Source organism: Quercus suber, unplaced genomic scaffold (genome assembly GCF_002906115.3).
Source record: "Quercus suber isolate HL8 unplaced genomic scaffold, Cork oak 2.0 scaffold_8, whole genome shotgun sequence".
Classification (NCBI taxonomy): domain Eukaryota; kingdom Viridiplantae; phylum Streptophyta; class Magnoliopsida; order Fagales; family Fagaceae; genus Quercus; species Quercus suber.
The window spans coordinates 1,826,612-1,847,995 of record NW_027069474.1 but is presented as its reverse complement, the minus strand read 5'-3'; the positions used below and the strand labels follow the sequence as shown (position 1 = coordinate 1,847,995).

The following is a 21,384-nucleotide window of genomic DNA, read 5'->3' as shown; positions in this document are numbered from 1 at the left end:
GCAAGTGTCACACCTTACCGAGCACGGCTTTTATGAATTGCACACTGATGTTTTATGATTGACGAGTTTTAGTGGTGAGATGGTTATTTATGCTTTTCTCTTATGATTTTCTAGTCATTTATGTCAAAAAAAGTGATTTTAAGATTTGAAAGATAAGAGATCAACCAAATCGTACAAATCATATAAAATGAGCCACAAAGCTCACATTGCTTAGTTGTGCATGAAGATGCTCATTTAAGCTACAAGAGATACAAAGTTAGAAAATTTTGTTTCAAAGGCCATCCAAGGTACACAAGTACCAGTATACACAAATACACTATTTTGTATTTTTTTGATTCTTTTTTAATTAAAAAAAAAAACATAAAACAAGGCAAAAACAAACAAATAAACAAACAAGAAAAGCATTAAAACTAGACTGACTCAAACCACAACACAATCCATGCAAGAGATCAGAAAAGAGGAGAAATCACTTAGGATCTTTTTCCTTACAGAAAGGAGACCTAAATGGTGATCCTTTCTTCTACATGAACTTTTGTCCAGATGGATAAGGAGGAGAGTTGAAACCGTTGAAGTTCAAAAGAAGGATGATCGCCTTAAGAAGTGCACTAAGAGGGGCTAAAGAGAGTTGGAGTTGATTATGGTTCCCCAGAGATGACACACTATTGCTTTGTTGAGTGGATAACCATTTAGAGCAATTTGGATGAGTGTGCCCTGATGCTCCACAGTAGTGATAGAAATGAGGCTTCTTTGGTGGATACTTCTTGTTGGTGGAGTGATGATTTTTTTGCTTATTCTCTTTATTATGAATCTTAAGGGGTGCTCCTAAAATGGATTTTCCTTTATCACTCCTATCTTCACTTACATTCTCAGTTCTAATATCAGTTACCTCATTGTTTTCAAAGTTATCATTATTAGTAGGAGGAACAAAAATAAATTTATTCAAAGCATTATAAGAGGTACTACAAGAGAAGAAAGAGTGATCATGCCCGAGACCTGTTCTGTTAGATGTTGACTTTTGAAAATTCAGCATTTCATCCAATTTGGCACTTGAAGTTCTTTCTAGTTGTGCTCTAACCTGAAATAGTTCAGCATCCAGCTTCTTGGCCTTTTCAACAAAAAGATTGTTCTCAAATCTCAGTGCTTCAATGGTCTGATTAGCTTCACTAAACTTGGTGGAGAGTTCCTTACATTTCAACTCCACTTCACTAAGCTTTCTTGCGGTTAACCTATAGAGCTTCTCATGCTTCTCAGAAACCTTGTAGAGTTTGGTGTAAGCAATGTGAATGTCATCTTGTTCATCCATCTTATTAAACTTTGACTCCATTAGCTCTTCTTCTTCATCAACTACCTCTACTTCTCTCTTAGTAGACTCAACAGTAGCTGTAAAAGCACTTACAATCCCTTCTTGGTCACTCTCATCAGAATTTTCTTTTGGTTCTGAATCACTTAAGGTGGCAGCTAGGGCTTTGCTCTTGCCAATGGATTTGAGGTATGTAGGACACTTTTGTTTCATATGTCCAAATCCATGACACCCAAATCACTTTGGTCCAGTAGGAATACCGTTGCCTTGACCATCATCCTTGGATTCTCTTTTGCCCTTGTCTTGGGACTTATATTGAAAGAAAGCAGTCTGTCTACGAACCTTATCATCAACTTTGACATTCGCATTTTTAATGAACTTCTTGAATTTTCTGGCGATATATGACTTTAGCTTGGTATCCTTATCATCAGATGACTCATCATTTTCATCATTCTTTGTCTTCAAGGCCATGTTCTTGCCTTTGCCACCTTTGCCAACCCTTGTTAACCCTAGTTTATAGGTTTGCAAGTTTCCAATAAGTTCTATCAAAGGAATAGAGTCAATGTTCTTTAATTCTTCAATGATAGCAATCTTGGCATGGAACCTCTTCGAAAGAGATCTAAGGATCTTCCTATCAATCCTAGGCTGTGGAATCTATTCTCCAAGATTGAATGCTGAATTCACTATGTCCTTGACCTTGGCATAGAATTCATTAAAAGATTCATCCTCATCCATCCTAATTTCCTTAAAGTTGGTAGTAAGCCTTTGAAGCTTAGAGTTCTTGACTGCTTTAGTGCCCTTATAAGTATTTTGAAGAATAGTCCAAGCTTCGTTGGCATTGTCAATAGAAGAGATCTTCTTCAATTCTTCATTCATTATAGCACTAAACAAAGCATTCAGTGCCCTACTGTTAAAGTTGGCCGCCTTGATCTTAGTATTATCCCATGTTACGGTGGCTCTTCAGGCTTTTTCCAACCTACTTCAACTACTAGCCAGACTTTCTCATCTAAGGACTATAAAAAGCTTTTATGCGTACTTTCCAGTATACAAAGTTAGTCCCATCAAATAAATGAGGTATAATTAAAGATTATCCATGATCCATACCAACAGGGTTCAATGGATCACACAACAAAGATTAAAACTTAATCAGAGTGTGCCTACTCTGATACCATTTGTTGGGTTAAGATAGCTTGACCCCGGTTAATTAATTCAATTACCCAAGTTGATTAATTAAGTTCAATTGTATGTAAATCATGAAGGAACCAACAAATCACTAAAAATACTAAGTGTAGTGGAAAATAAATTGAACACGGTGATTTGCTGACAAATGGAGAAAATCTCACAAGGCAAAAACCCTACTGGGTGATTTTAAGGTCACTACTCCCAAGAATCCACTAATCAACAATCAAGCGGTTACAAGTATAAGGAATCTTACCAACTACCCTTGGCCTATCCTGAAATACCAACCTACAGTTGAAACTTCACTCCAATACCCAATTAGACTTGATCTTATAGTAACCTTCTTTCCTTTGATGCACAAACCTCCAATTTGTAATTAACCCTTTACACATATCCCAAGTACGTGGCTAACTCCAGCAACTTGAACAGATGTTGTTGGCTACAAAGTTCTTCATTTCATTAAAAATGAAGATCTGAAAGCACTCAATTACAAAACCTTATGACGTACAAATGTAATAGCTTTATATAGAGAATATAAGTTTCTTGGTCTCTGTATTCGTGTGTGACGACCTTTAAAATAAGCCTTATATATGTCTAGGGTTGTGAGAAAAGAAAACCTAAACACATATACCCTAAATAAATATACAAGACTGGGCCGAATTTCAGATTTGAAAATTCTAAAATCATAATTCTCGATAGATCGAGATGCTATCGAGCTATCTATCGAGCTTCGCATTAAGTCTCGATAGCAGACATCTATCAAGCTATCTGTCGAGCCTTAATATATAGCTTTTCTTCACTTGTTTCTTGGACTAATCTTTATGCCTTTAATACTTAACTTGAACAACATGTTTCTTGAAGTACTAAACTCATCTTAGATCTACCCAATTACAAGTAAAGTGTATTTTGTCAAAGGATTAGTCAATTACAACAAAATATGACCCTAACATGAACGACTAAATTTCAAGTTTGAAATAAATCAAACAAGTAAAATAGTTTTACAAATGCGAATTTGTATTGATGAATATGTGGTACAATTCTCTGTAATTACAAAAGAGTGATCCTCTAATTCGATCTCCTTTAAAGATTTGTTGATTGGAATTGTGGTAATGTGATTTTGATTTGAACAATAAATATCCTTCAATTTGGCTGAAGAATGGATCAAAGATCTTTGAAACAAAATTATAACGAATCTTTAGCTATGAACGTGTTAGAAATCCATTATTCTTCACGTTCTCAATGTGTTATTCGTGTTCTTCGGTTGTTCTTCGTCTTCGAAGGTTTGTGGTGGAAGTTCTTTGGGACTTTAGAGGCTTTAATCCATAGAGCTTCACTAATTTGTGATTTCTTGAAGTTTCTGAAGGTTTTTGAGCTTGATTCCAATGAACTTTGAGATCTAGGAAGATGATTTAGATGATTTTTCTTTGAATGTTCTTTGTATTCAAAGGTTTGTGGCGGAAGTTCTTTGGGGTTTTGGAGGCTTGAATTCATAAAACTTCACTAATTTGTAGCTTCTTGAAGTTTCTAGAGGCTTTTAAGCTTGATTCCATTGACCTTTGAGATCTAGGAAGATAATTTGGATGATTTCTCTTTGAATGTTCTTTGTATTCAAAGTTGAAGTTCTTGAAGTTCCTGGAAGCTTCAGGGCATGATTCTAGCAAAACTTCTCTACTTCTGAATCTTCTTTGATGCTGCTTATGCTCTAGATGTCTTGGTGTCTTCCTAGATCTCTCCCAAGATGTCTTGGTGTGTTGAAATGCCTGAGGAAGGCTTTTATTTATAGGATATTAGAGGTGGGTGAGCAATATGCGACAGAGTCTGATTGGTGATGTGTATCATAGTCTGATTGGAAGAGCTTTAAAACTTTTTCTCCAAGACACGTGGCATCTTTTGATTGGCCGAAATGTCTTGATTTTCAAGGTGACACAGGTTAGCACCCGATTGGACTGCTTATGTCATTGCTTGCACATACTAGGCTGCTTATGTCATTCTTACACATACTGATGTGTGATTGGTTTTTGCATACATTTTATGTCTATATTTCAACGACACTTGACAAATTTCTGTTGGTTTCTGAATAGTGATAGCAAAACCTAGTAGTAGTATGTGGTGCTTTGTAATTAGTTGTATTTTGTGGATTTGGTAGTATAATGTGTTAGTTTATGATAAGTCCCCCCCCACCCCCCCCCCCCCCCCCCGCACGGCCTCTCTTTTTAAATCATAGTGGAGATAATAGTAGAATAAATTATGGAATATGTAGATAATATAATATATATATTATCCATAATTTATTCTACATTATCTCCACTATGATTTAAAAAGAGTGAGTTATAGCTTTAGAGCAAGTGAATATGGAGTTAAAGATGGAAGAACAGGAAGAGAGTGCAAGAGTCGGAAGTGAAAGAGAAAAAAGAGAGATTAATTGATGTATTGACACCATATATTCTCTGCATAATTCAATTTCTTCTGCTGGATTGATCATAGTCGTCAAGGTCTCTCTAGAGAAAGGCTTCAGTCGATATGTGCTAGTGCCCTATGGACAAGCTTTTGGAGCTCTAACTACTGGTGTTCTTGCATTCTCTATGAAAGGTTTCCTTCCAATTTTTCCCTTCTTTTGGCGGTCATTTCTTATTATATTGGCGCCAATCTTAATCTTCTCTTCGTTTTGTTTTTTTCTTTTAAAATATTTTCGTGCATGTTTTATAACCTTGTTAGCTTCTTACAAATTCTGCAATTAACAACTTCCATGGATTCTGGCTCATTAAATCACAGACGTGACACAAGAAAATAAATATGAAGCTCCGTGTTTTGGAAGTATTTTGAATTTCTTGTTTTCTGAACTTCTAAATTTATATACATAAGATGATTTATGAATGACAGTAAATAATATTCTTTTAACATAAAATTTGATGCTCAAGTAATTAATATAGAAAATGTGTAGTGTACCACCGCACACCTTTAGTATGAGCTTCACATCTATACCCTATAGAATGCACATAATATAAATTCTTTATCTTTATATATATATATATATATATATATTGGGTCTAACATGCTGTGAGAAATTCTTACGTGGAGTAGATACAAGAGGTAATTGTTGGCTTCATAAAAAAACTAATTCTTAGCGTTTATGCTTTAAAGTAGAAGATATGGAGTATAAGATACCATTAAGAGACACCATTATGTGAAAGATAGGAGTATCTTTCCCACCACTATAATGGTGTCTATCATTTATTATNTATTTGATAAAGTTTGATATCAAACATGTCTGAATCTATCTTTTTCAACTCGTTATGTGACAATTAACAAGTTATTGACTCATTAAAAAATCATATCACTAAAATTACACATGAAATGTGTCTTTAGTTGCCACATAATGGATTAAAAAAAGAGAGTTTCAAATATGTTTGGAGTTTAACTTATTCCTCCAAGTTATGAATTATTCTTATTTTTCAGAATTTCATTAGTTGAATTGAATGATTTTTTACTTACTTTACTATAAAATTTGATAATTTGTATTTAAAATTAATTTTTTTAGGAATTTCAAAATAAAAATGGAAAATTGAATTTTATTCTATGAAAGATCACCATCAAATATAATTTTGATTGAAAATACTAGCTCTTTTTTTTGGGTTGTGTGTGTATATATATATATAAAACTTATAAAATAAAAAAAAGTGTGTGTATATATAAGAAAAAGCATGTGTGTCTATATATATATATATATTATATATAAATGTGTGTGTGTGTGTGTGTGTGTGTGTGTTTGGGGGGGGGGGGAAATAAAAATTTCTAACTCCGCTATTGTTTGTGTGTATATTTATTTACTTGTATTCCCTTTCCATTCTTCATTCTCTCCCTTCAAATTCTATAATCAAAAGATAAAATAAGATCATGACAGAAATTATTTGTAATTTTAATTTACAATAAATTTTTTAGCAAATATTTAAATTAAAAAACAAATAATTTCTTCCGTCCCAGCTAGCAAAGTCTAAGTTGTGTCGCTATTGGGATTAATAACACAACGAAAGAAGGTGATTTATAAGTTGCAATTGTTTGTAAAACGGCATGAATTCTCAACCAATAAATGTAAAACTAAATCAAAATAAATATTTAAAAAATTATAATTATATTTAGCTTTAATTACAGAAAATAGAAAAGGCAATGAGTAAAGTGACTATAAATAGTTGTAGTGTTCATAGTATGTTCCAATTGATGTCTTCAGTAATATAACTAAACTTTCCAACTTATTATGCTAAAACTAAAACAAATATATTTGAACCATGGCCTTTCTATTGAAAATTATTGATAACAATTTATCAAAAGAAGATTTTAGATATAAATAACGTATGTGCTCAAAATTAAGCATTTCTTGAAAAGATTCACATGTTACCAACTTATTCTAAAACTGATAAAGTGTGTATTATTTCGATCTAACTCATAAAAACATAGTTAAATTTATTTAAAATTTGATCATATAAATATTTAAATATTTAAATTAGTTGTAATTTATTTGAACAGAATTTTACTTTTTCAGTGAAATGCAAATTAAAAGACAAAATACGCTTGAATTGCTACTAACCATTTAGAATTTCTTTGGCAGGGATAATCACAACAAATTTAGCATTCCAATCTTGCGCAATATCTTTTTCCTGGGTTTACTAGGGTGAGTAAATTGTCTACAAATGAGTCATTCAGTGTCCAAGTCTACTTTTCTTTCAAATGGCAATGGGTAAAATTTAGGTAAGCAATACATTAGGTTTAATTTTCATTATAGTCAAACATATAACCATATTGAATTTAACTGTATTCACAAAAGATAACATTATTTGTACTTTATTGGTTCTTATAACAAAGTTTTGTAATTTAACTTATTAAGAAGAAGGTATTGTTTCTAGGTATTACCCAATTAAGGCCAAATGGAAATGCTTGTGATGCAAACTTTTTTACATAAAAATTTACAAATTGTTGACGTAGTGAGTGGTTATTGGTAATGAAAAAAAAAAAAAATTTGTAATGGGCTCAGATGAGAACTAGTAAGAAATTAGACACAACAATAATTTGTAAAAATATTGTAAAATAGTTTGTGCATATCATTATTCCTAACTAACTCAGGACTTTCTTTGTTAATAATTTAGAGCAGTGTTAGCCACAACACTTTACTATGCCGGACTCGAATACACATCATCAACTTTTACAGCCGCTGCTGGCAACTTACTTCCATCGATTACCTTTCTCTTAGCAATCTTGTGCAGGTATGGATCAATCACTTTTATGTATCTCCTTTGTGTGAGATACTGCTTTGTTGTGAAGAATACCCTAAACTGACGATAAGTAAATTTAGTAAAATTAGGGATCCTGTACAGGTTAAACAATTAGCATCTGGGCTACGTAATATAGTGGACTTTTGGACCCTCGGGTCTATAATATATCACTCATAGTCAGAGACAATGGAATAACTCATTTAAAGAAGTTATGCTTATTTTTTATGAATTCAGGATGGAGAAATTAGACATTTCCCAACGTGGTGCGCAAGCAAAGATAGTCGGAACAGTTGTTGCATTTGCTGGTGCTACACTAATGACCCTATACAAGGGTATCGTTGTGGTTTCAGTACTACATACCCAACACTCGCATCAAACCTTCACTTCAAAAGCATCCTTGGACAAAAATTGGCTAAAGGGATCCTTCATGCTTGTCATTTCAATCCTTTCTTACTCAGCATTCTACATCTTACAGGTGATCAAAAATCATTATCCAGCAATTAAAATAGCTTTCTTGTTATCTACTATGTTAGGGTTTATTGTTTTCTACCCTTTAAAGTTATTGGAAGGGAGCACCGAAAATGAAGATAAAAAATAAACAAGACTGTAGAACCGTGAGCTGTTTCATTTTATCACAAAACCAATTGGTGATGAGGAAGACACACTCAAATTTTTTATGGCCTTCGATGTCACACATCGTGGGATTATTTTTAGATTGGTTGTAGAGTAAAATTATGGTCCCCCCAACAAAAGAAAAAGACACACAAATCTAAGAAGATGCTAGATCGATCTATGCAACACCCATAAATGACTAATTACAATTAGAGTTCTGTAAAGTTATGATTTTCAACTATGTTCTAATGGCTTTTATTCCGTGTCAAATTTGATTCTATTTAGTAAATCATTTCCCTGTATGTTTGTGGGATTTAATGTAAGGGTTGAGTGTGAGAGTTTGGTGAAAATTTGTGAAGAATAGTGAAGTGCGAGACTTGCTTGCAAGTTGACAACTTGCAAAAGGCCACACAAGAAGCACATGCTAGAAGCTAAATAGTCAAGTGCTAGGAAGCATTTCACAAGTCATTTTGCGACTGGAACAACTCACAAATGACTTACGAAACTCATTGCTTAGATGATTTTAAAGTGTGCTTTCCTCACTTCTTTACCTATACTATATAAGCCCTCATTACCCACAAAATTGTAAAGAGATTTTTAGAGAGAAAACCCTAGAAATACCCTTAAGAGTTAGAAATTTTAAACCCAACAATTATCTAAACAATTTCTCTTAGTTTTCCTCTACTCTTACCTCTCTAATTACAAATCCTTGAGAGGTTCTTAGCCCAAACACTTACCTCACTCAATCTAAGTGTTGAGAGAAGTTTTGGTACGTGTGGGAAGTATTGAAAGAAGCCATTGATTGGCAAATGCAACTTGGAGCTAATTGCGGGGATAACTAGTGAAGACATGACTCGGTGAAGCCCATTGGGAGCTAAAACTTGGAGGGTTCAAGTACATTGAGTAAATTAGGCATGGAGAGTCTTTTTGATATCCTTGTACTCCAACTTTATTCACTAGTGGATCATTTTGGCTTGGAGGACTGCAGAGAGGTATTTCGCCAAGTACGTTGGTTTCTTCTTCAATAACACATCTCAGTGTTATCTCGTGTTTGCATCTCTTTTCCTTTACACTTTGTGCTTTACATTTATTTTTTATTGTTTATGTTTATGCACTAGAGAGTAGTTCTAGTTTTTTGTGTTTCATTTACTCTTATTTCGTACTTAGTTAAGTAGAGTAAAACCAATTTAGCTATAAGTTTAAAATTAAGGGTCTAAATAAGCTATAGTGTTTTACACTATTGAGCTTTCAAGTTCCTTGTGTAAAGTTGTGATTTCCAACTATGTTGTGTTGGCTTTAATTCTGTGCCAAATTTTATTGTAATTTCTTCAATCATTTTTCCTGTATGTATGTGAGTTTAATTGTAAAGGATCAGTGTGAGAGATTGGTGAAGAATCATGGTTCAAAAGATGAACAAGTGGATTTCACGATTGGCTCACTAGTAGCTCGCAAGAAGCAACCCACGAAAAAGCCATGTGTAAAGCACATGACTGGAAGATGAAGAGTCGTGCTAGGCTGTCATTTTCGTGACTGTTTCACGTTGAAAGTTCAAAATGTGTGTAAAACACCTTTGAACATTTAGACCCCAAATTACAAAATATCAATTCAAGATTATTATCAAACAATTAATATGCGGAACATGAACATAAGCCAAACACAGAATTGATAAACAATCTAAGCCAAATATAATCACATTCACAATATAAAATAAATGGCAAAGATAAAGGAAGAGAGATGCAAACACAAGGACGATACTCGATGTGTTATCGAAGAGGAAACCAAAGCCCTCAAAACACAGAATTGATAAACAATCTAAGCCAAACATAATCACATCCACAATATAAAATAAATGGCAAAGATAACGGAAGAGAGATGCAAACACAAGGACAACACTCGATGTGTTATCAAAGAGGAAACCGAAGCCCTCGAAACACAGAATTAATAAACAATCTAAGCCAAATATAATCACATCTACAATATAAAATAAATGGCAAAGATAAAGGAAGAGAGATGCAAACACAAGGACAACACTCGATGTGTTATCGAAGAGGATACTGAAACCCTCGGTGTAAAACCTCTCTGCCGCCCTCCAAGCAGTAAATAATCCACTAAATAATGTAGTTGAGATATATGAATAGTAGAAGACCCTCCAAGCCTAATCTACCCAGTGTACCTAAGCCCTCCAAGCTTCTTGCTCCAACGAGGTTGCACATAACCTTTTTTTTTTTTAGTTTACCGGATTCCACTAGACACCATAGCATCAACCAATAGTCATTGGTCCCTTCCAAACTGCTTCCCTTAGCACTAAATGAACCATCTCACGGACGTGGGTGTGATGAGAAAAGTATTTGGTCAAAAACCTCTCAAGGATGTATCAATGGAGAGGAAGAGAGTAGAGAAATTTGAAGAGTCTCTTAGTGAAGATTGGAGATGAGGCAATCTTATTTTTCTCTAGGGTTTCTCTCACAAAATTCTTTCTCTGAAACTCTTTTGATTTCATGAGTATAAGGGTCTATATATAGTGGTGTGTCTTTGGAATACAAAGAACCAGTTTTTGCCAAACAGGGTAAGTTGGCAGCTTGGCCTTGTAGCTTGCCTAAGTCGCGAGTTCAAGTCGAGACGTAACGGCCTGTCCAGCCTGTGATTTTTGTCCTGTAGTGCGACAGCTGGCATGACCCTTCACCTTCCTGAATGCTTCTTTCGTGCACAGTATTTGGCGGCTTGCAAGCCGCGAGTTAGTCGCGAGTCTCTGCTTCTTTGCACAAAGATGAGCAATTCTTCACACTCTTTTCACACACTACCCTTACATGAATCCCACCTAAATATAGGGTTACTAAGTGCTAAATTATAAGCAAATTAGCACGGAATAAAACCAACAAGATGATTGATAAATTTCAACCTTACAATCTTCCCCTTTGGCTATTCCGTGACAAAACTCTTAAACAAACTCTAGACTTAACACGTGAGTTAGGAACAGTTGGAAAACTCACTCACACCCAACTCTAGAATTTGTGAAGTTTTTGAACCATAAGAACAAGAACTCCTAAAACACAACAATACAATAAGTTCATTGTATGCAAAAAACTTATAAAGTATATGGAGCAAGCACAGTGCGATCAATCACAATGGAATAAAACAATAAACCATGGCAAAACCAAAACAAGCAATCACTATAAACAAGTGATCACAATGCTCATTCACACTAGGAATGAACATCTGGACATTCAAGTTGACAAACATAAAGCGAATCACTTGAATGACCAACGCTCAATCAATGCACAGTACAAGAAGTATGTGCATCTAGGAAATATCCTACAAGGGCATAAGAGTGAGAGTACTTAGAAGGAAATACATAACATTTAGTTAGAAGTACTGATTTAACAAAGCACAAATGCTGCATAAAGCAAGGTACACACCATAAAGCCTACAAGGTGCATAGAAATAAACCCTAAAAGCTTACAAAAGCAATATGGGTACAAAACATAAACAGAAACCTTAAAAACCTACAAAGATACCAGGTACAAACAATAAAAAGTACTTCCTTTATCATATCACTCCCCCTATCATGAATCATAGAAGTTGTGATGAACTTGGAACATATATGCTTGTAACTTGAAACACTTGTACAAAACACATTAGACCCTCAAGGTAAAGTAAGTAATAAATAGACAAGTATAATGTAACAAGTAAAATTGTGATAAAAAATATGATGTGAAACATGTGAGCAACTTGATCAAACACTAAACACCTAGACAAAGTTTTCTTATTAGCACAATGTCTTCTTCCCCTTGGTATATGCATCTCCCTTATGGAATATCTCTCCCCCTACAAGTGTGCATGAGAAATAGAATTTCTCCCCCTAAGAATGTGCACAAGGGTCATATAGAAATGACAAAAACTCTCCGCTATACTTTTTAGAGTATGCTCTCCCCCCTTTTGTCAAGAATAAACAAAGGGTCAAGGAGAAATGAAGGCAAGAGATGAAAGTATGAACAATGATAATGATGCATGATGGGTGCAAGATGAATGAGAAAATGAAGCTCAATACTAAGACATGACATGCTAGGATGAAGAAACAATGTATGAACCAATGCATGACAAGGGTAGCAAGGTTTGTGCAAGAGGTGGCTATGTGTAATGCATGACCAATGCATGAAAAATGCACATGTGGGGTAAGGTGTGTTAAATACACAACCAATGAACCAAACATGTTCCTAATGAGGAAATATGAGAAACCCCAAAGTTTGATACTCATTGGAGTCCAAACAAGTGAGAAAATGCCTAAGAGGCATTTTATCAAACACTTAGCATGCACACTATGAACAACAATGAGAAACAATGCATGAACAATATGAAATCCACCCTCAAAACATGTTCTTTTTGCCACAATGGGCCAACATCCAAAGCAAATCATTAAAAGAAACCAATCCCATACAAAAATATGACCAAAAAAAAAAATTTTTACCAACCCCTATGATGAAAAACTCAACTAAGAGCACAAAACTCTCCAAAACAAAGTCTAAGGATCAAAAACAATGAAAAGAGTTCATAATTACCTTAGAGATGTTAATGGAATGAAAAACCATTCAAATTGATTGAGTTTTGATGTAAAAAAAATGAAAGAGGCGTTTAACAGAGGATGGGAGAGGTTTAAAACAGGTTTCCCAAGAAAAGCCCTTTAAAAAGATGTTTTTGGGCGTTTTGTGACTGGGCGAGTCGCGAAGTTTAGTCATGAAAATTTCACGAGTCGCGAGTGAGTCACCAAAGCTTTTGAATGAAACTCGCGACTGGGGTTGGCAACTGGCGAGTTGTGAGTAAGTCGCGAGTGAGTTGTGAGTAAGTCGCGAGCGAGTCGTGAGCGAGTTGTGAGTGAGTCGTGAAAAACTCTGACACCTGTTTTTCAACACAAAACATGTTTAAATACTGAAAAACAATGTAAGCATTAAACATGAACACAAAGAGTCAAAAATCTTTTTGGATTAACCCATATATAGTTGAGCACACACACATCACATTTAAACAAGTACAATCAAACAAATAAATAAAGCATTCATTGAGCATTAGACATGTGTGTTGTGTGTGCGTATCAAGTGTAGAATAGTTCTTAGTGTAGAATGAAACTTTAATGATCAATTCAATCAAGTCATACACAATTAGTACTAAGTCAAGTGGTCTATCTCCATTATAGAAATGAACATATATGACCTCCCACAAGAAAATAATTACATATATTTGAAGCTTTTCATTTGGCTTCTTTACAAATCATAACATTTGATCATTTTGAATAAATACATCTCATTTTGAGATTGATGCCTAAAATTTTTTGATATTTCAATTTGATGAATAAGCTTTTGACCTTTTTGGGCATCATATATTTTTATAAAAGTCGTTTTTTCTTTTTCCTAGTCAAATACTAGTATGTGTGACGGTTTTTGTAGCTCATTATCTCTTTTTATTTTGAGATTTACATTTGTTGAGCTCTTTAAGTAATAAAAATAAAATAGTGGGAAGATATATAGGTACAAGTCTACGTATGTATCAAAACCAACATGACTATTGACAAATCATTCATGACAAGCTTGAAGATCGATTTACAACAATCACACATAGATGTCAAGATTTTTCTCACAAAAATAAGTGCATAAAGAACAAGTTAAGCTCGTAAATGTACAAAACCATAAGTACAAAGGTATAAGGCAAAACTCACATGTGATATGTGCTCAAATATATACGATCAAACTTTTGAATTTTTCACTTTTTATATGGTTTTGGATTTTTACTTACACAAAACTGAAACATAAAAGTAAGATAAAAAACAAAATAATGCATACAAAAAAATGCAAGATGCACAAATGCATGAAGATATGACATCTAATGCATGAAGGGTCCTACAAAGATCGAAAGAATTAGATCAAGGATTAAAAAAGCAAAAGCTCAACCATATGAACCCTTTCTCATCCAAACGGAATGATTGTTTGGAATGAGTGTCTCAAGAGAAGTGAGACAAGGGTTGGAAGAATGAGAACCGGAGATGCACATAGTCAAGGAGTTAAGAGCATTAAATATTTTCTTTAACAACATGCTATTTTCACTCAAATCCGGTTTACTCTTTTTAGCACAACTTCCAAAAAGCTCAAGTTTCTCTTTTCTTTTGATTCTTTCAAAAGCATGAAACTTAGAGTATTGAGGTCTTAGATGACCAAAGACACCATAATGATGACAAACAATGTGTTTAGGTCCACTAGGCCTTTTGGGAAGGGATCTAGCAACATGCTTTTGTTCTCTCTTCAACTTATGACATTGAGGTCTTATATGACCAATCACACCACAATGGTGGTAAGTTAAAACAAACTTAGATCCATCCAAAGCCTTAGGTCGAGACCTAAATGGAGGCTTTGACTTAATAGCCTTTCTCTCCATCTTTTGGTTTCTTTTATGTGGAGGAATGTACACCAATTTGTCCTTAGAGGTAGAACACACATTAGGCACAAAATCGGATACCACAACATGATTGCAACATATATTATCATCCATTTCAGCAATAGGTTCAGCAATCAAACACTTGACATGCATCTTAAGAGATTCATTTTCATATTTAAGATCATCAACAAGTTTGTTAGAAAAAACAAGTTTAGTATCCAAGTCCATATTTAAACATTCAAACTTTTTCAGCTTTTCAAGAGAAATTTCAACAAGTTTTTTATATTTCTCAATCAATTTGTTGGATTCATTGAGTTTAGCAATCAAATCATCATTTTCACAAAATAACTTGCTCAAATTCTTTTGAAACTTCTTAGCATTTTTCTTCAAGAGTTTGTCATTTGGAATATCAATAACATCCAAAGATTCATGTAACATAGCATCACAATTACGAGGATTATCATTCATAGAGGCATTTTCACAAACACGTGGCATGTTACACTCATCATTAACCAAATCATAACAAGAGGCATACAAAACACAATCCATGGCAAATAGCACAAGGGGTCAAGGATCACACTTAGGTATTTAAACCATAACAAGCGCACCTGCTCTGATACCAATTGAAAGTTCAAAATGTGTGTAAAACACCTTTGAATGTTTAGACCCCAAATTACAAAATATCAATTCAAGATTATTATCAAACAATTAATGTGCGGAACATGAACATAAGCCAAATACAGAATTGATAAACAATCTAAGCTAAATATAATCACATCTACAATATAAAATAAATAGCAAAGATAAAGGAAGAGAGATGTAAACACAAGGACAACACTCAATGTGTTATCGAAGAAGAAATTGAAGCCCTCGGCGTAAAACCTTTCTGCCGCTCTCCAAGCGGTAAATAATCCATTAAAGAATGTAGTTGGGATACATGAACTACAGAAGACCTTCCAAGCCTAATTTACCCGGTGTACCTAAGCCCTCTAAGCTTCTTGCTTCAATGAGATTGTGCCAAAGCTATTTCTTCTTTAGCTTACCAGATTCTGCTATACACCATAGCATCAACTAATAGTCATTGGTCCCTTCCAAACTGCTTCCCTTAGCACCAAATGAACTTTCTCACAGACGTGGATGTGATGAGAAAAAGATTTGGTTAAGAACCTTTCAAGGATGTATCAATGGAGAGGAAGAGAGTAAAGGAATTTGAAGAGTCTCTTAATGAAGATTGGGGATGAGACAATCTTGTTTTTCTCTAGGGTTTCTCTCACAAAATTCTCTCTCGAAGCTCTCTTGATTTCGTGGGTAAAAGGGTCTATATATAGTGGTGTGTGTTTGGAATACGAAGAGTCAGTTTTTGCCAAACAGGGTAAGTTGGCGGGTTGGCCTCGCGACTTATCCAAGTCACGAGTTCAAGTCGCGAGGTAATGGCCTGGCCAGCCTAGGACTTTTGTCCTATAATGCGACAGCTGGCGTGACCCTTCACCTTCCTGCATGCTTCTCACGTGCACAACATTTGGCTGGTTGCAAGTCACGAGTCAGTCGCGAGTCCTAGTCGCGAGTCTCTGCTTCTTTGCACAAAAATGAGCAATTCTTCACACTCTCTTCATACACCACCCTTACATGAATCCTACCTAAATACAGGGTTACTAAGTGCTAAATTACAAGCAAATTGGTACGGAATAAATCCAACAAGATGGTTGATAAATTTCAAGCTTACACATGGGTAAGGCTAACCCGCGAAGGACCCGCGAAAGTAGATGTCCCTCGTTACCCACAAAGTGTAAGGAATGCTTTTTAAAGAGGAAACCTTAGAAAATACACTTGAGAGTTAGAGATTGTTATACCCACAATCATCTACACATTTTCTTGTGGTTTTCCTTAACTCCTACCTCTCAATTTCTAGATCTTTGAGAGGTTTCTAGCCCAAATACTTACCACACCCATACTGAGTGTAAAAAGATATTTTGGTGTTGCTGGGAAGCATTGGAAGAAGCCATTCATTGGTGAATGCAATTGGGTTGAATTGCGAGATCTAAAAAGCTAGAGAAGACAAGGCTCTGAGAAGTCAATTGGTAGCAGGAGTTTGGAGGATTCAAGTACATGGGGTAGACTAAGCTCGGAGGGTCTTTTGTTATTCGTGTACTTTAACTTTATTCTCTAGTGGGTCGATTTCAAATTGGAGGGTTTCAAAGAGATTTTTCGCCAAGTTCTTCAGTTTCTTCTTCGATAATACATCTCGATATTATCTTGTGTTTACATTTCTTTTCCCTATTCTTTAAGCTTTCATTTTATTGTTGATTATGGATAAATATGGCTTAGGGTAGTGTTATCAGTTCATTGCGCTTATTTACTCTTGTTCTGCACTTAGTCTAAGAGTAAAGCAATCTAGTCGTATTTTTTAATTGGGGGTCTGAACAAGTTCTTGTGTTTTAGCACAAATCCGATCTTTCACTATGTAATCACTTAAATAATCTAAATCAACTCATAAGGGTGTTCACAAATTTAATTGGGTTTAGGATCAATTGCCACACGACCCGATCATGTTAGGCTAGGAAGTTAGCAACTCAAAAATGATAAATAAATAAAAAAGCTTAGGTTATCAACTAAACTTCAATTTTAATTTAGCACTCAAATACAATTGATTTCACTATCTTTCAATGTCGATGATGACAACAAAGAAGAGAGGGAGGAGGGTGGGGTGAGGGGGAAGTGAATCTGAAGAGAAAGGGTGGGCTTGATGAAATGATTGAAGGTTGTGAGAGAAATGGGAGTTTGAAAGAAGTGATTGGGGAAAAAACTTTCCATCACAATCTCATCGACATTGAAGCAAAAATAGCAAAACTCCTAAGACAATTGTGGCCATCAGGTTGGCTTCCCACAACAATGATCCTCGATATCTTTGAAGGCCACTTTGGCTACATGAAACTAGTTATAGGACTTAAGAATTAGAGGATAGCTAAGCCAATTTAGGGTTGGAATCATGGGGTTGTTTTCAATACCTAGTGCAATGAGACTTGTCTAAAGGGATCTTGGTGTATTGTATCAACGAAACTGATCGAAACTATTAGACATGAATTGGATTATTCAATTTCATTAGGTAAGTTTGTTGTGTGTTTAATCTTGTCAACTTTATAGGCAAGGTAATAGATCTGCCTATTTACTGGTAAAATGTGCTTAAGCATTGTTGATTTCTTTGTTTAGATTGAAGAGAGTCCTTGTTTCTTAGAACAAGTTCTTTTTTGAGATATAATTATTGCTTCTCATTTTGAATAATATTAGTAGTCTTCCCATAAATAAATAAATAAAACTTAATACATGTCTAATGTGAGACCCAACATTCGAATGCACACATTGTTACAATCCAAATCAATGGCACTCCACATTCCAAATCACTGGCATCCAATCACTATTGTTTTTAAATCTGTACAAGGTGAATTATTCCAATCATTAAAAAAATAATAGTAATAATGTTGAGTGTTCTCGTACATTGGACCCAAACCTGTTCCATATAGCATGTTAATGTCATATTTTGTTGTAATTGGCTAATGCTTTGATAAAATGCATTTTACTTATAATTGGGAAGATCTAAGATGAGTTTAGTACTTCAAGAAACATATTGTTCAAGTCAAGTATTAAAGATATGCAGATTGGTCTAAGAAACAAGTTAATAAAAGTTGTTCATTAAGCCTCGAGAGATAGCTCGACAGATGTTTGCTACCAAAACTTAATGTGAAGCTCAATAAATAGCTCGACAGTAGCTCGATCTATTGAGAATTACGATTTCAGAATTTCCAGATCTAAAATTCAGCCCAGTCTTGTATATTTGTTTGGGGTATCTTTTCTCACCACCCTAGACATATATAAGGCTTATTTTAAAGACTGTCACATAAGGATACAAAGACCAAGAGACTTATATTATCTGTGTGAAGCTATTGCGTTTGTACACCATAGGTTTTGTAACCGAGTGTTTCCAAATCTTTAATGTTGATGAAGTGAAGAATTTTGCAGCCACAACATCTATTCAAGTTGCTAGAGTTAGTCATGTACTTGGGATTTGTGCAAAATGTTAGTCACAAATTGGAGGTTTGTGCATCAAGGGAAAGAAGGCTACTACAAGATCAAGTTCAATTGGGTATTAGAGCGAAGGTTCAACTGTAGGTTGGTATTTCGGGATAGGCCAAACGTAGTTGGCAAGATTCCTTATACTTGTAACCACTTAATTGTTAATTAGTGAATTCTTGAGAGTGGTGACTTTAAAATTATTTGGTAGGGTTTTTGCCTTGTGAGGTTTTTCCCATTTGTCAATAAATCATCGTGTTCAATTTATTTTTTGCTGCACTTAGTATTTTTGGTGATTTGTTAGTACCATCATGATTTGCATGCAGTTGAACTTAATTAATCAACTTGAGTAATTAAATTAATTAATCGGGTTCAAGCTATCTTAACCCAACACAGCATTATTTCTTATATTTCAGTGTGGGACTTCAAAAAACTCTTTCTCAAGACAAAACTAGTCACCCTTTGAAAAATTAACAAGGATTATAACCATATATTTACTTATAAATGAGCTATTCTTTCATTTCATTCTTCATTGTTGAATTGGAAAGGTCCTGCAGTAAGGAAGTCTTTATAGGCCTATTTCCTCTTTCTTTTATTTATTTTTCATTTTATTTAACGAGGAAGTATTTTTAAGAGTAACTGTTCTCAAAATTTAATAAGTCGAGAGTCATATATTTAATTAAAGTATTTATTATTTATGAGGTCATTGTCTAATCCTGAATCAAAACTTAGTCTATTTTCTAATTGAAATTTTAGTTCAAAACTTTTTGAATTGAAATGTTTGTATGTTGTGGTATGTAATAGGCAGTGTGTAATAGGCACTACCCACTTCAATTTGCCCCACTTACACTTTGGAAATTCTTATGAATTGAAGGTAGGCATTTGCTACTATAACGAAAGCCACACAATACTCAAAGTCACATATAAGTAGTTTTGATACCATTTTTCAAGAACCATGTATTCCCAAAATCTAAAACTATTACCTCCATTTTTATTTTCTTTTTTAACGATTAAAGCATTTTTTAAAAATCAAATTTTGATTTCCCTAGGGTTTTATTTTTTTATTTTATTTTTTTAAGAAACAAACACACACAAGCCTAAATCCTAAGCATTCTTGATTACCTTCTCTCAGTGCAATTTTTATGTTTCCCTGCCTTGTTTGCATTAGCTAGAGGATAACGTTGTATGAAACCATATATTGTTTATACTTTTTGTGATGATACTAACTGATGTCTGATGACTAATCCAGGCTAAAACAATAGAGGAGTACCCATCACCTTTAGCTCTTACAGCATTGACAAGCTTATCAGGCACGTTACTCTCAACAATCATGGCAGCAATTTTTGATCATAAACTTTCCTCTTGGAGGTTGTCATGGAACATCACCCTTCTTGCTCCCATTTATAGTGTGAGTTCTAGAACAATACCCATTTTTCAAGGAATTCGACTATATGGAATTATATATTGTACATAGTTTTGATACATAATTTAAGCTGTTATGTAAATGTCACATTTTATAGGGAGTTGCAATATATGGAATTACGTATTATCTTCAAACATTAGTTTCACAAAGAAAAGGTCCAGTTTTCATGACAGCATTTAGACCATTGAGTACTCTACTTACAGCTATTATGGGACTACTAATTTTAAGAGAGGCATTGCACTTGGGAAGGTATATACATTTACTTGCTTGGATCACTTCCCCAGTTGTTTGAGATTTTTTTATTTTTTATTTTTTACAAGCCTTTTCTCTTTTCTTTCAAAGGAATGTGAATGGTAGATTCTGATTTATTTCTATTTTCAAACATTTGCAGTATCTTAGGAGCTATGTTGATCATTCTTGGTTTGTACATGACTCTATGGGGAAAAGAAAGTGAGAGAAAGAAGAAACACACTGAACGTGGAAGGTATGGGCAAACTATTGAGATCAAATTATAAAATTGTAACGAACGTTGATGAGTACATAATGAAGTCTGTATGAGTTGAATGAAATAAGTAGTGGGGCCTAGGATAGTTACTCATGCTTTGATCTTTAGTACATTTGATAGCTGAAGGCTTAGCGGCAACTTTACTCTAGTAGTATTAGCAATATGGATTTGATCTCCAGTAGGTATTTGTAAAGTTAGAAGATTACAGAATCTCACGGATCTCACAGGAGTAACTCTAAAGACTTGAAAAACGTGTATTAGTGTTTTGTTTTTATACCTACCAATGTTGGACACAAACCCTAAATGTTTCACGGGCGGTTGGACTTCAATTAAAATTCTACAAATCGCAATTTGATTAGTTGAAAGTCTCTCTCGATCAGTTGAGTTTGACAGTTTCTAAATTCTTCTTTCTGTAACTTGTATGTTTTTTAATCTTGACTTATATCAATTTGAGCAATGTCTAAAACACTTCTAAGAGATCTTATACTAGACATTTTTTTGTTCTCATTTTGCCAACATACAATAAAATTAGAACCTAAACATTTAAGACTAAATATTTAGAACCTAAAACTATAATTACTCTATTTTGGCCTGTGTATGGTGCCCTGAAGTTTAT

At 34.3% G+C, this 21,384-nt stretch overlaps 1 protein-coding gene across 1 annotated transcript; it reads left to right on the top strand.

The window, feature by feature from the left end:
- Positions 1-4,949: 4,949 nt before the first annotated feature.
- LOC112000169 (WAT1-related protein At5g07050) lies at positions 4,950-21,118 on the top strand (the record flags this gene model as incomplete). The annotated part of the gene is made up of 7 exons (XM_065776119.1): positions 4,950-5,068; positions 7,083-7,145; positions 7,618-7,734; positions 7,978-8,218; positions 20,090-20,248; positions 20,361-20,512; positions 20,655-21,118. Coding segments are annotated over 7 exons (975 nt in total), but the record flags the coding sequence as incomplete, so codon positions are not given.
- Between the last annotated feature and the right edge of the window lie 266 nt (positions 21,119-21,384).